The sequence below is a fragment of the Acanthaster planci genome, linkage group LG03 (assembly GCF_054643075.1).
Source record: "Acanthaster planci isolate LZ-2023a linkage group LG03, COTS_SCS, whole genome shotgun sequence".
In the NCBI taxonomy this organism is placed as follows: domain Eukaryota; kingdom Metazoa; phylum Echinodermata; class Asteroidea; order Valvatida; family Acanthasteridae; genus Acanthaster; species Acanthaster planci.
In genome coordinates this window covers 5,142,716-5,157,791 of record NC_141779.1, presented here as the reverse complement: position 1 = coordinate 5,157,791, position 15,076 = coordinate 5,142,716, and the positions used below count along the sequence as shown (strand labels likewise).

The window sequence follows — 15,076 nt, the reverse complement described above, 5'->3', positions numbered from 1 at the left end:
TTTGTCAAAAGTCAACCAAGACATCAGTGATTAAGTCATGTCCCTCAAATCGTGTTCCTTGTATCACCAACGTTTTAAAAGAAAAATGTTTATGACAGCTGATCAGTGCAATAAGTTATAACTGTAATTACATGTGCATTGCTTAAATTTACATCCAATTTTTTAAAGGATTTGGACATTCAATGTTGCACAAAATTAGGGCTTCAACAAAATCCAGTGATAAGAGGAAAAGGAAACATAGATAATTGGATTTCTTGAAGTTTGGCATTAGCTGTTTACTGTAAACACTTGAATTAAAACACACCAACATAAGGCTTGACTTTTAACTTTGTTATGGTATGAAGCGTGACTTGGAAAAGACGAAAAGAACTGATATTTGACCTCCACAGTGACATGAAACATTCTTGAGACTCGAAGTAAATGACAAGATAACAACTCTTCCCCTTTTTGTCTCCCTTAATTCATTGTTCCTCCTGTTGCAAGTACCACCAGTGCAACATCGATGCTCCCCCAACTTGTGTTGTGTTCCCAATGGTCACTGTTGCACTGTTGGGGATGTGCGCGGCGGGGGAAGGGATGTGCGCGGTGGGGCACACGGCGGGGGTGGGACACGCGCGGCAGGGGGCGTGTCGCGCCGCGTGGGGGAGGGTCGCGCCGCGGGGGCGGGTCGCGCCGCGTGGGGGAGGGTCGCGCCGCGTAGGGAGGGGTCGCGCCGTGTAGGGAGGGGTCGCGCCGCGTGGGGGAGGGTCGCGCTGCGGGGGCGCGCCGCGTGGGGGAGGGTCGCGCCGTGTAGGGAGGGGTCGCGCCGCGTAGGGAGGGGTCGCGCCGCGTGGGGAGGGGTCGTGCTGTGTGGGGGTGGGTCTGGATATATACAAAAGAAAAAACTTTTTTTGTTACTGATTTATTTCTGTGTCAGTTTATTTTTTTAGAAAACAAATGATCCCTCCCCCTGCGCGCACCCCTTCCCACCCCGCACGTCCCAACCCCGCTGCGTGCGTCCCTACCCGCTGCGCGTCCCTTCCCCTGCCGCGCGTGTCCCACCCCCGCTGCGTGCGTCCCTACCCGCTGCGCTTCCCTACTCGCTGCGCATCCCTCCCCCTGCCGCGCGTGTCCCACCCCGCCGCGTGCCCCACCGCGCACGTCCCTACCCGCCACGCGTCCCTCCCCCGTTGCACGCGACCCTACCCGCTGCGCGCGTCCCTCCCCAGCCGCGCGCCCCTTCCCGCCGCGCACATCCCCAACAGTGCAACAGTGACCATTGGGAACACAACACAAGTTGGGGGAGCATCGGTGTTGCACTGGTGGTACTTGCAAAAGGAGGAACAATGAATTAAGGGAGACAAAAAGGGGAAGAGTTGTTATCTTGTCATTTACTTCGAGTCTCAAGAACGTTTCATGTCACTGTGGACGTCAAATATCAGTTCTTTTCGTCTTTTCCAAGTCACGCTTCATACCATAACAAAGTTAAAAATCAAGCCTTATGTTGGTGTGTTCTTATTTCAAGTGTTTCATGTTGCATTGAATTTTGTTGAGGTCCTGACTTTCATTTAACATTGTGTCATCATAAATCTTGAAACAATTAAGAGGCCAGAAGTATCTTTAAGGAACGTCAAACAACAAGAGTTGAATTATCACACAAAAATATTTTCTGCTGACTTAAAATTTTGTATTTTTTAGTCCGACTGCAGGTTCTGAAGGATGAGGCAAGATGGACCTTTGGGAATGAGAGAGTGCTAACTGATCGCCAGAATGGAAGATTTCCAAAATGAAAGGAATACAGTTAAATGAAATTGACTTACAAGTACAAGTATTAGGGCTCTTCAAAATCTTTTAATTACAGTTTATGACAACGTATTGCATGGATCAGTTGTCTTACTCTTTGTCTTACTGGTAGTTAAATTAAAAAGACGTAGTGATACTCAAAGCAGGATTCAAGGGCCATGAGTTTAGAAAGGAAAATGTGAATGCAATACTTTGGACTTCTTAAGTAGGACCTCATCAATAAAAATCCAATGGCCAGAGGAAATTCAGTACGCTCTGAACTGTACAGCTAAGTGTATTGTTCAACATTGCCTGTTTACACACTTGAAGTAAAAACACACCAACATAAAGCTTGACTCTTGACTTTACTATGATGTGAAACTTGACTTTGAATTGACCCAAACAACCTGAGATTTGACAACCACAAATCACACATGTACATGTTTGCAGCGCCGGTGAATAAAATGACCCAAATTAATTGACAATTCATAGAGCGCTTTGTGTTTTTCTACTGCCAAATTTTGGTGGGTTATGTTAAAAGCAGCCAATATCTGCAGCGCGAAGATTTGAAAATGGTAGAAACTGACAAATTTTACGTCTTTTTGTTTTTGGAATTGCTGCTGCGGCTTTTTTGGTGGTGCTTTTGAAAATTAACCAACATCCAAATGGATCCTTGCATCTACATGTACATGTATGAAGTGACATGAAACATTCTTGAAACGAAGAAAATGACTTGATAACAACTCACCCCTTTCTGACCTTCCTGAATTCATTGCTCCGCCGGTCACAAGTACAACCAATGTAACATTGATGCAGCCCACAAACCTGCGCTGTGTTCCCTAATGGCCACCAGCACCGGCAGCGAAGTGGAGCAGGTGCATGCTAACCTCGTCTGATTCCTGGACTTCTGATGAGGGTAGACTGCTGTTAGGCACTCTTTGGGGAGTTCTGAAAAGCAACAAAAAAATGAAGGGACTTTTAATTATGTTGTATTTTGAGAACAAAGTGTGCACTCACAATCATATGTATAACTTGTGAACAGTTTGTTTACACTTTCATTAGAGAGATACTTAAGATGTACATGTATAAAACTATTAAAGATTTATAAATGCAAAGCATGTAAGTTGGCAGTTTCCAGAATAAACTGAGATGGTAAATATACAAACCAGGAAGGCAATTTGTCAGTGTTCAAGCTTTTATATCTGCTCAAACACCAGGTACATATTGGGATACATGTACATGTCTTTTTCCTTCCTCCATGATGCACTACAGAAATGTGCTGGCTTTTTGGACGCTGCTTTTTCACTATTGAAAACCAGTGCCTTATTACGTAACAAGCCATAGACCAGAACAAAGGGCATTGCCCAAGCACTGTCTGCAAGCAGCTTGACAGCCCTCATTAGCCATGCAGGTCAAATTTGAATTTGAGTAGTGGAAGAGGTTTCTGGACATGCCCAGTTCAGCCAGCAAACCCCTACTTTTGAATTGACAGCATTTGGTAACCGTGAATGCTGCAAGGTGCAGATAACCATATCAAAAAACATTTTGGTGGGATGGGTGGTGGGCGAGTAAGTGAGCAAGTTGGAGTGAAAAGGGAAAAAATTAAAAGCAGTATAAAACATGAAAGAAGCAGATTTCTGAAAGCAGGCAATATAGTGACTTTCAAGGGAGAAGGATTAAAAACAAACACTGCAGAGAACCAAAATCTGTACAAATCTCCATAACTGAAGCCTTCAGTAGAAGTTAACATCCTGGCCCAATTTAAATAAAGCACAAGGTCTTCAGGCCAGGTTTGAAGTTTTGCTGATTACTGAGGCGAGATTGGGGGATGAAGATAAATTCCTAAAACATCCCACAATATTTGGTACAATCACAGTGCAAATACTGTGCAGTTTCCATTATTTCAGTTATAATGATAAGAAATCTTTCTAGTCTGGGTTTATAAAATATGTACACACTTACGACCTGAACATTTAATTTTAGGAACCAATGTTTCAGCTCACAGGCCTCGACCTTTAAGTTTTGAGGGTCCAATCAAACAGATCATTTGTAAATCCATCCAATTGATTGTTTGCAATGCTGTCTGTGCATTATGCTCTGTTCTTGGCTGCGATGAAACGGTTTTTCTTGGAGGGCACTGCGATCTGTGCACTGGGGCATCGCGACAATGACTGCTGGTGACCACTGTAAAGGTCAAGGCCTGGCTCCATGAATGATGAATGTGATGAACACATGAGCATGGGAATTCAGTTTCAGTCCAACATTCTGTGTATTTGCAGGGTGGTTTGGGTGTCTTTTTTGGGGGGGGGTTGACAATTTCATTTAAAAAAGTCAGTTAATATCGCCAATCTTCACTTCTGGTAACGTACTTTCCACCTCACCCTCCAACCCTGTGACCCAGGTTCGAATCCCACTGGCAAGCTGACATAAGAAGTGGAATGAGGAGTCAGACACACACCTGAGTAAGCAAAATCCTTCAAATTGGCCTGAAAAAAAAAAAACTTTTGCTGTAAATAGGATGAAAAATCTTACCCTTTTTGACAAGTCCAAAAAGTCTCGTTCGAAGTGGAGAGGGCATCCCTTCTACCGGCATCTACAAAGTCGGTTTCGTCAACCTGAGGGAGAATCAAAGAAACAAAATTATCATTATCAATTATCATTTCCGTTTGTGGAAGAGAAATTGTAAGCTACCCTGTAACCCATGCTGAACTTTCACGGAGCTTTCCAACAGCACAAACAGTTCAGAATTCAAAGGCCTCCAAAGATGCTACTCAAATAAACCAGCAAGTTTTGTGTGCCAAAAAGTTACATTGCCTCCCAACTTTGAAAGGTCAGTAACAGAAAACCGTTAATGGTGTCACAGTTGAAGTTCGAGATGCGTTCATTTGGAGAGACATTTAAAAATAATTTTCAAGGTAAAGCTGATTTGGCTTTGCCACTTCCATGTGAGGAAAGAACCAGTATTCATTAGTTTGAAAAAGTGAATTTTTATCAGCATGTGATCACTTTAGCTGATATCAGACCACAAACCAGTCCCCATTAAAGGTTGTTCTGATACGAAAATATATATACCATCGCCATGAATTGCCAAATAATATAGCATGTTTCATAACAATGACGGATTACATCCGCTAATGACAATTGAAAAATGATGGCAAATTCCCGCAGCTCGGTCTCTTGTTCCGAGTACGGTCTTTCGTTACAAGGTCCAGCTCCTTTGTCCAATTTCAGACACCCCGGCTATGCTTGCAAACCCAAGGCGCCCGGATCCGGAAACCCAGGAGGCAAGCGGTTAAACTGATTTTTCTTCTAATGTACAGGAGCAGTACTTTCCTCAAGATTTTAGTCAGCACTGTCTAAATGTTCATGACACAAACGTGCAATTTTTCTGTCTTAATTTTGTGAAATATACGGTGTAAACCTTTCTGTAGTTCTGACAGACATAAGATCACAGATGTGAAATATGCATCAGCAGGGACAATGGAGGGATTAGCTAGCAGCTTCCTTTCAGTTTAAAGCTTAAATGCACCATTTGAAAAAAAACCACCCAACAGAACAAGATATCCAATTGTGGATCATTATAAGGTAGTTTTTTGATAAAAGTTACCCAAGATTTTAGTTATGCAATGGTCACAGTGACAAAACAACATCGCTGGGTGAAATGTAAAATAATCACCATCCAAGGTTTAACAGTCTCTGTGCAAGTCTAAAAGGAATATGATCACCATTATCGCATGCCTGAAGACACCACTGCACAAAGCCTTGCGCTTGGAAGGAAGACCACACATTTAACTTTTGCTTTGAGAAACAACGTTGGCCGTGCACATTGTAATTTTAAAACAAGGGATTTTTAAGGGTTCCCCAACAGTCTTCAATCTTCCAAAAGGTGAAGGATTATTAGGTTTAAAAGCAAACTCTACTCAAGTTGAATTCTAGCAGAACAAATTAAAAAAACTGGTGGTATCCATTTTTTTTAGTTCAGCAAGGTTTCCGATTTTTGCTCAGAGTAAGTCTGATCTATCTGCACATTCCTACAACGTTAACAAAATTAACAAATTTCATTTCAATCTAAACTAAAGGTGTATTAACAGGTATTTACACGTAGTCCAACCCTAAACCACCGCAATCCTCCAAAATCCTCCGGGTGGTTTTGGAGGATTGAGGATGAATGGTGATTGAAACATGGAGGATTTTGGAAGATTGAGGATGAATGCTGATTTAAAAGCTGGAGTATTTCGGAGGATTGAGGATGAATGGTCACATAGTGGTGCATATGGTCACACATTATACTGTTTGCAATATACATGTACCCAAGGACAGTGTGTTCCATTGTTCACTGCTGCTGGTCATAAAATACACAATACTCAACTGCAGTGAGTTAAAACAAATGCACATGTCTGCTTTGTTTGTGACAAAAGTAAAGCTGTTTGCCAAATCTGCAAAAAACCAGCTTCAGCCCAGCAACCAACCTAGCCTAACCCTCTCCCTCCCCCAAAATAAAAAAGACCAAAACAAACAAACAAAGTACGACCATGGAGGATTTTAGAGGACTGAGGATTCAGGTACCTTTCATTTTGTGCATAAGCCCCAAAACTGGAGGATTTTGGAGGATTGAGGATGAATGCAGTTTTTGAAGTCGGGCAATTGGAGGATTTTGGAAGATTGAGGATGTGCCTTAGTAAAGAGGCCCTAGTGGGTAAGGGTTTTAATAGGACTTTATATCATTCTTAAGTACTACTTGTAGGTACATGTATCTGCTCTATTTTTTAACGAAATAAACAAGGCAAACTGCTGCAAATTATTTCTCGTTTTGCAATGATGCTTTATGATCAGGTGCCAGGCCTGCAGGCATCAAAAAGCTACCGGTACATCTGGGCTAGCTGAGGCTACCATCAGGGTTAACTTGAAAGCAGGGATAGCGCAGTCACATGGCTACCACAAAGAACCAGAAATTCACCTGCCGGTATAACTGGTTGAGCGGCAGCAATCAGGCAGACTTGGGGGCAGGGATCACTACGGTTTGGGGCTGGTTGATTGCGATGAGCTTAATCATAATTATGCATGGTGCTAGGATGCTCAATGCATCTCAACATGAAAAGATGGAGTACATTGGGATGGGACGACTCATGAAGGTCCGCAATCTGTTTACAGTTATTCTACGACGAATAACAGAAATCAATTCTAGAAAGTACAAGGAAAACCTAACCTGGGGCAGAAAAAATTTGAATAAGCCCGCAATGGGTGGCTTTCAACCGAGGTTTCCACTTTGATAGCACAGCGCGTCTTAAACACTGGATGAATACTCTGGCTTAGCTGAGGCACTTGGTTATGGACTAGTTATAAGTCAATGTACGAGTCAACGAAACCATGGACGTGTATACATGTGCATGCACTTAAGCATTCACACCACACCATACAGCACAGCAGCACTGCTCAGCAGTTACAATGTTACAGGCATTGGATGCGCAAGCATCTACAGACAACTACAGGCGTTTTTATCATTATCGGCAGGTCTGCTGTATTTATAATGAGACAACGCCAATGGCTGGCTCAATGCCAGCATTTTCTATTTGATTTGAGGAAATCAAGAGTGGCACCACTTACTATTGATTTCTTTCAGCAATTGTTAAAATTGAAAGGTCTTTTAATTGTATTTTCCAATCCGTTGACGTCATCAATTTAACTCCTGTACTGTCTGCATGAAGGTCATCATATCAACCACTTTTCAAGCAATTACATCAAATTTTGCCCCAAACATCAATTGAAATGTAGTTTCAATTTCATTTTCCACCTGCCACTAGAGGGCGATTAAGTATTTCATGACACGCACAACGGTCTCATTTTATGCAACATTTACAGAAGACCAACACCGTTCAAAGCAAGTTCACACCAACTTCAAATACATATTCAAATACATACGAGCTCCAAGGGACTCTCCAAAAGACCTTGTCTTATGGTGAACCTTGTGTTACTGTTGATGCTTATCCCATTCACAGAGCTTAAGCCTGCGTGGTGTCATGCACCGGCAAGCATTGTTAATTTGTTATACACTACTGCAATGTACTGTACATGTACACTGTACTGCACTGAATATGTAATGGATTAGTATTCGATACACCAGGTGACAGGATAGTGCCCAATCACCTAATCAGTGACGATCAAGTGATGGAACTGAACATCAGAAAGCCAGATTGGCTAACCGATGCCTACAGTTTTTAAATCAATTTTAGTCCAACTTAAACCTACATGTACTTTTAATCATCTTTAAACCCAATCTTTAACTTAAACCAAGTTAAAACATTAGGCTGATGATGTGCACTGAACCCTGACATTTTGAAGGTCAACATTTCTGAAACCTCAAGTCTGATTAAAGTGTAACTCTGTATTCATCTTACATGTAGGTTTTTTTTATACAGTACATGGCAATTGAAAGTTAATCTGTAAATGGGAAACTCTTTCCCACTTTTAGTCTTTTCAGGGCTCGCAGAATCGGTAAATCCGACGTCCCGGGACAACCAAAATATTTTGCAGGACAACCAACTGTTCCAGGCTGCCAGCCCGATGGGCTAGCACCTGTTTTCGGCAACACAGTTTTTGCAATTGCATTTCAATACTGGCATTTTAGCCATTTCAGTACCGTGTTGAGAAAAAAGATCACAAGAAAGACGGCGAAACAAGATTGACATCCTTAACCTTGATGTTGCATGACTGTACTTGTTGGGATAGGTGCACTGTGGTACGTCCAGTCAAATTGTGCACCATAATACGTCTGGTCGAATCATTGACATGACAAATGCAGCGGCCCCAGCCGTGTCTATATTCAGTCGTTTTCCTTGTTGCAGATTGCGAAAACTATATTCAGACAAACACAGCTCAATTATCTTCAAATTCCAATGAAACGTGGGATCGGAGATCTACCTTGTACATGTATGCAGAAGTTACTTCAAAATGTTTTCAAATTTTAAGCTTTTAATTTGTCTTACTGGATCAACAAAAGTGATGACACTTTTCGCAGTTCTGGATTGGTTTAGCCAGTTCCGGATTGCTTCAAAAATGTCTTTACATATAAAAAGTATAGTCAAGCGTAAACCCATTTCTCAGCCAAAAAATTGTAACAAGCATATTTTCTAATAAAGCATGTCTTATAAATTAAAGGGAATTAGTTTATAAATTAGAAAGTCTGTGCATTAAAATGGATAGCCTGCATAAATTTTGACTCAACTTTGATGCTCAGTGAGCCTTCGACCATAAATCCCCCCCCCACGCTGCAAAGTTGACAAACCCATTACATCACGTACATATCTCTTACTATCTAGAACTTTCATGGAATCTTGTGTAGTAAGTAACCTACCAACCTGTAATTTTTTCAGGCATTGATTTTTTTTGTACTCCTGTGAGAACAAAATTTGTTCTGCAAGACTTTTATTTTACCTTTCGGACAAGAGGTTGTCTTAGCATGAAATGCTGCAGAGCAATAGCAAAAAGGTGGGAATTTATTTCAAGCAATCCGTAACTAGGAAAATAACTGGAGGCCTAATTACTAAAAGCTTCAAGACCACGTGGAGCAAAAACTTCCTAGTCAGACAACTGAAAATAAAATTCGGGCAACCAGATTTTAAACTCCCCTGCATGAAGGGCAACTCCATTTTTAAAAAATTTTGTGAGCCCTGCCGGGGAATTAATTAACTTTCATTTCACAAAACTGTGATAACCTTTTCTCACAGTGGAAAAAGATTTGCAGAGATTTTCACACAATCAAGAGAAGACTTTAACTGATTTTTTTTGCAAACTGGGAAGAAAAGGGAAATAATTTTCACAGATTTTCTCACATGTGGAAAAATCTGGAGATTTTTAAAGATTTTCACGCAAGTGGGAAAAGATTTTCATAAATGCTCACTCCTAGTTTTCTTTATAACTAGTACACATGTATACATACAGGTACAATGTACATGTTGATACTGAAGTCATATGTTCTCTGGACTTGAAATTGCATACATGTACCTGTGTTCTCTGTACTTGATCACAAGACTTTCATAAATACGCATCTCCCAATATCGCAAGCAGAGGAGAATCAATCTATAATCTTTCCTGTTTGCTAGAATTTTGAAGGCAAACATTTTGCTAGAGGAAGGCAGCATTGAAATTTCAAGGCAGTCTATTTCTTGCTTTTGGTCAAGATACAAGGCAAATGGTCAAATCCAATCTGGCTATGATGGAGGTCAGACAGTACTACTGCACCCGCATTCGGGGCTTCTGGACAAACAAAAATAGTTTTTCCAATTATCACCAGTGTAATCTGAGCACTGCATGTGTCCCATAGGGTGCAATGTGTTCCGTCATTCAAGCCACACTGAAAACTGTGTTACATCAACAAAGTCCTTGACTCAATCCCATGCAAGCTGACATTACTGGCATTTCTCAAACAAAACATACACGTAGATTATTGTCTGATCCAGATTTTCATTTCTTTCAGATTGCCCACAGAGCATAACAAATTTCCTTGTGGCCTAGTGCTTAACGAATCTTGCTCCTGGCTCATGAATGACAATGTATTCAGAGTTTAATGAATCTTATGTCACTGCGTGCAGAGTGCGAAATTAGACCAAAAACGTGACCTACATTTTATGATGCGCAAAGAATTATTGGGCGATTTCATGTCTGTGCATATACACATGTGTGTTCACCCGATGATGAGCGATTAGCCCTGATTAATGCCTTGAGCATAATTGACGTCATTCTAACACAAAACTAGTAATAAATCGATGCCATAACCCCATATATTGTCTTGTTATTTTAAGAGCTGTTATTGATATGTTAGTCAGACAGTTTGCACGAGTACCTTTGATTTTGTTTGGACAAACACAATAAGTGCTCGGAAAAAGTCCGACGTCCGACCATGATTTCACTCTCTAGTGTGGATTCTTGTCTTGCTTGGGATGCATCCACATTTTATTTTATTCTAAAACTCAGAGTCTTACATTTAAAATAAATTGGTCTTCTCAAATTTCCTTGAACTTTCCATGACTTCTGTCATTTTTACAAAATTGCACGACTTTCTGGGGCCTAGAAATGGAAACTTAAATTCAATTTCATTTTTTCAGGAGTTTCCATGATTGCCGGAACTCTGCACGATAAAATACAAAGGTTTCACTTTCCGTATAAAAGTTCAACTTACTTCTAATCGTTGCATTATTTTTGCAACATTATTGCATCATATTTGCAACCTTTTTGCATCATTTTTGCAGTTTTCACACATGGATTATCTTAAATTTTCTTTTCGTTTTTTCTTTTCATGCTGTGTTCGCCAGAATGTTGCACTGTTGTCCAATGGATTTTGCACTGCTGTTGCTCTTTTCACATCCGATTCTACGCAAGTTTGCAGGGCGGAGCGGGGATGGGGGCTTACATGTAGTGTGCAAATTGCAAATGTGAACAGGAATTCCTGTCACACCTTTTCTCGCATCCATTCACAGGGTTAACTTTCAATTGCAACGTACTGTAGGTGAAAATTGAGATATGGATGACAGCATACATGTAACTTTATTTTTTAGGAACTCTTGGCATTACATGTAGTGTGCAAATTGCAAATGTGAACAGGAATTCCTGTCACACCTTTTCTCGCATCCATTCACAGAGTTAACTTTCAATTGCAACGTACTGTAGGTGAAAATTGAGATATGGATGACAGCATACATGTAACTTTATTTTTTAGGAACTCTTGGCATTACATGTAGTGTGCAAATTGCAAATGTGAACAGGAATTCCTGTCACACCTTTTCTCGCATCCATTCACAGGGTTAACTTTCAATTGCAACGTACGGTAGGTGAAAATTGAGATATGGATGACAGCATACATGTAACTTTATTTTTTAGGAACTCTTGGCATTACATGTAGTGTGCAAATTGCAAATGTGAACAGGAATTCCTGTCACACCTTTTCTCGCATCCATTCACAGGGTTAACTTTCAATTGCAACGTACTGTAGGTGAAAATTGAGATATGGATGACAGCATACATGTAACTTTATTTTTTAGGAACTCTTGGCATTACATGTAGTGTGCAAATTGCAAATGTGAACAGGAATTCCTGTCACACCTTTTCTCGCATCCATTCACAGGGTTAACTTTCAATTGCAACGTACTGTAGGTGAAAATTGAGATATGGATGACAGCATACATGTAACTTTATTTTTTAGGAACTCTTGGCATTACATGTAGCGTGCAAATTGCAAATGTGAACAGGAATTCCTGTCACACCTTTTCTCGCATCCATTCACAGGGTTAACTTTCAATTGCAACGTACTGTAGGTGAAAATTGAGATACGGATGACAGCATACATGTAACTTTATTTTTTAGGAACTCTTGGCATATTCTTGATTCAATTTTCTTATCAATAATATCTCACGAGCACAAAAAGTACATTCTCAAAATTAATTTGCAAGACCTTTGTAAGGCGAAGTTTATATGCACCCCCAGAGGAAATTTTTGTGACATCATGACATCATCAAACTCATCAATTTGTGTTTCACATGTAAAAACACATCAGACTGTCGTGAAACTTGGTGGAAAGGTGTCTAACATATTCAGCAATGCAACTATGAAATGACATAATGATGACATCGTCACATGATTTTTTAATTTATTTTTTATGATTCAATTTTTTTCTCAGTACTTTTATCCACACCGTACACTTGTACTGTTTTGCAATATTCCAAGTCAGATTAGCTTGAAACTTCTATGACATGTAAAGACCTGGTAAAAGTATTCGTTACAACAACATTATGATGACGTCAGCTAGTGATTTAATATGGAATTTTTTTAATCTTCAACTGACTGTTGTTGACATTTTACTCCATTTATCGTTCCTTACAGCAAACCCAGCTCTGCATTCTGTACAAAGCAGACGTAAACTCTAGTACTTCTCCCTTTTTTTCAGGCTTTTGAGCTACAGTGCAATGGATGCTTTTGAGGAATGGCTGGTTTCATTACCAGAAACACGTGTAACTCTAAGAAACGTTCCATGGAGTGACGATCAACTACCGTAGTTTACAGATAGGCTTCATGTCTGTACTCGTTCCTGAGGTACTCCTCGCGAACACTTTTGCAATGCTCACATTATGAAAATGAATAACGATAATACAGTTTTTCAGTGCTTGTCACCGAAGAACATAATTTGGGTCCAGGGGGAGTGAGAACGGGCATTGTAAGTATGGTCCACACCAATCTGGATCAGCCTGTACGCGGAACAGACCAATGACAGGCTGGGCTTCCTCGCGCGCTTTCGCAGTTTGCGCGGCAAGGCCGTCACTTTCTTGGTTTTCCCCACCACACGTTTACTTCAATATCTGTCTACGTATTGTTCTCATTTCCTCTTGAGCCAAATGAATCACGATATCAAAGGATTGCTCATTTTCAATTTACACTGTAATTCCTGTCAGAAACATACATGAACAAAAGCTCTTGATATTGGCCCTAAACCTTGTGGTATTGTACGAGAATGAAAATCGTACCTTTTGACGAGTCCAAGAACTCTTGTTCCAGATGGACAGGGCACCACTTCTATAGACGTCCGTGCAGGCAGTTGTCCTCATGATCAGCCTAAAGGAGAAACATAGACACAATCATCACAATTATCCATTTTTGACTGTCTGTGGACGAGAAATTAGCTTTCCTGTAGCTCGTGCAACACTCTTGTGGGTCTTTCAAAGCACAAACAAGTTGGATGGGAAGTTTGAGATCTATCATAATGCTTTGAGTCAGAGCGCACTGAATTTAAATCTGACATCAATTCTTAGCCATCTTTTATTCAGTACAGTGAAATCTCATTAAATTACATGTACATTTCGAAAAACTTAATACACCATTTACATGTACATGTTATACATTAATCAAAGTAAGCACACAGAAACTTGGAACACCCAAAGCAATGGAGGCATTTAATTAATTTGAAATTTCATTTGCTCAGTCTGAAAAAGAAACAACCGCCAGGAGTCAGAGAGAAGGACTAGAGAGATCGTGGACACTTTTCCTTGAGCCTAAAATGCCAACCCAAAGCTCTGTTTTTTTTTCTTTCACTCTGGGTTGCACCGCTGGCTACCACTGTGGTCAGAGAACTCACAATTGCAAGCCCAAAGCTGCAAGGAATCCTGGCGTCTGAAAGTTCAGAGTTACATGTTTTAACCTGACCGCTACTGTCGTATCCTACATGTCCAGCAGTCCGATCATTGGCTCTTTGCCCTGACCATGTGACTGCACAACAAAGATAATTTGAGCATATATTCGGCTTCTGAGTGGGTCCCATCGTTACCACTGGTCAAGTTGCAGCATGCGCCCTCTAATTGATTCAAAGTGCCGCTCATATGAACACACACTGGAAATGTGCGAGGCAAATGAGCATGCTGGCATCTATTGCTTCATGCCTACTGAGTGCTATACAAACCCTAGGAGAAAGAAATGTTGATGCTCTGAGTGAACATAATCATACGTGTGCCTGCTAACATTGGAAACTTAGAAATAAAATGCAAATTGTGCACCTGATGGGGGGCTGCACTGCTACTCATTTTACAATGCCGATTATAACCCTCGACAGAACACCTGATAAACCAGGGGTTTATAACGGCCATATACATGTACTCGTGCATTACCACGTACATAAGCAAGCTAGTAAAAGCTAGGCTCCAATCATTCCTGTAGAGAGCAGGAGTACATAACAAAGCCGAAATGCAGAGCAAAAATCTGCTGAAATCAGCTAAGGTGAATTTCCACATCCCTGATAAACACTGTCAGAGTCTTTTGGTCTGGGAACCAGACAGCGAAAACGCACAGATCCCAAGGGCTGTTTTAGTACTGCACAAGCAACTGGACAGGCGTGACGAAGCGATTCATGTACAGTAAGTACAGTATGTGCAGTGAATCTATGGAGTGAACAGCCACTGAGTGTCTGTATAAGTCATGAATCATTCTGTGCCTTTGCAGTAGGGATATCACACCCAGTCTCAAGGACTACATGTACATGTATAGTGCAGTATATGTACTGCAGTTCACTATTCTTCAGCATTCAAGATAACCACGCTCTGGGGAGCTACAGTGTAGGCCCTAGGCATCACAAAGAAAATTAGGCTGTGCTGTATTGGTCAGCAGCAGAAATGTGCTAACACTCTCAATCGCTTCCTGCTACTACGATATTTCCACCCCTGAAAAAAGTACTCATTTCTTCAAACTGTAGTGGGAATCCTTTGATATGTCATTTGAAAAAAAAGCTCTCTTTGGGAAATGTTAACTTCCAGAAAACATTGTGAAACTTTTCGTATGAAGT

General features: G+C 40.8%; 1 protein-coding gene and 1 long non-coding RNA gene across 3 annotated transcripts in view; one reads left to right on the top strand and one right to left on the bottom strand.

Annotated features, from left to right (window-relative positions):
- The window catches only part of LOC110986449 (uncharacterized), a 24,263-nt gene extending 21,330 nt beyond the window's left edge, over positions 1–2,933 (top strand). The window contains exon 6 of the long non-coding RNA XR_002599146.2: positions 1,678–2,933. This is a non-coding gene — a long non-coding RNA (uncharacterized LOC110986449). The remainder of the gene's footprint in view (positions 1–1,677) is intronic.
- The window catches only part of LOC110986455 (uncharacterized), a 17,333-nt gene extending 2,257 nt beyond the window's left edge, over positions 1–15,076 (bottom strand). The window contains exons 1-4 of one of the 2 annotated variants that reach the window (XM_087134812.1): positions 14,413–15,076; positions 13,272–13,359; positions 4,294–4,376; positions 2,649–2,709 (exon numbers count right to left, since the gene is read on the bottom strand). In XM_087134812.1, the coding sequence (XP_086990938.1) occupies positions 2,649–2,709; positions 4,294–4,376; positions 13,272–13,359; positions 14,413–14,528 (348 nt within the window). In that variant the 5' untranslated portion in view covers positions 14,529–15,076. Of the gene's footprint in view, positions 1–2,600; positions 2,710–4,293; positions 4,377–13,271; positions 13,360–14,412 lie in introns of those variants that run through there. The other variant, XM_087134811.1, reaches the window with a different exon arrangement.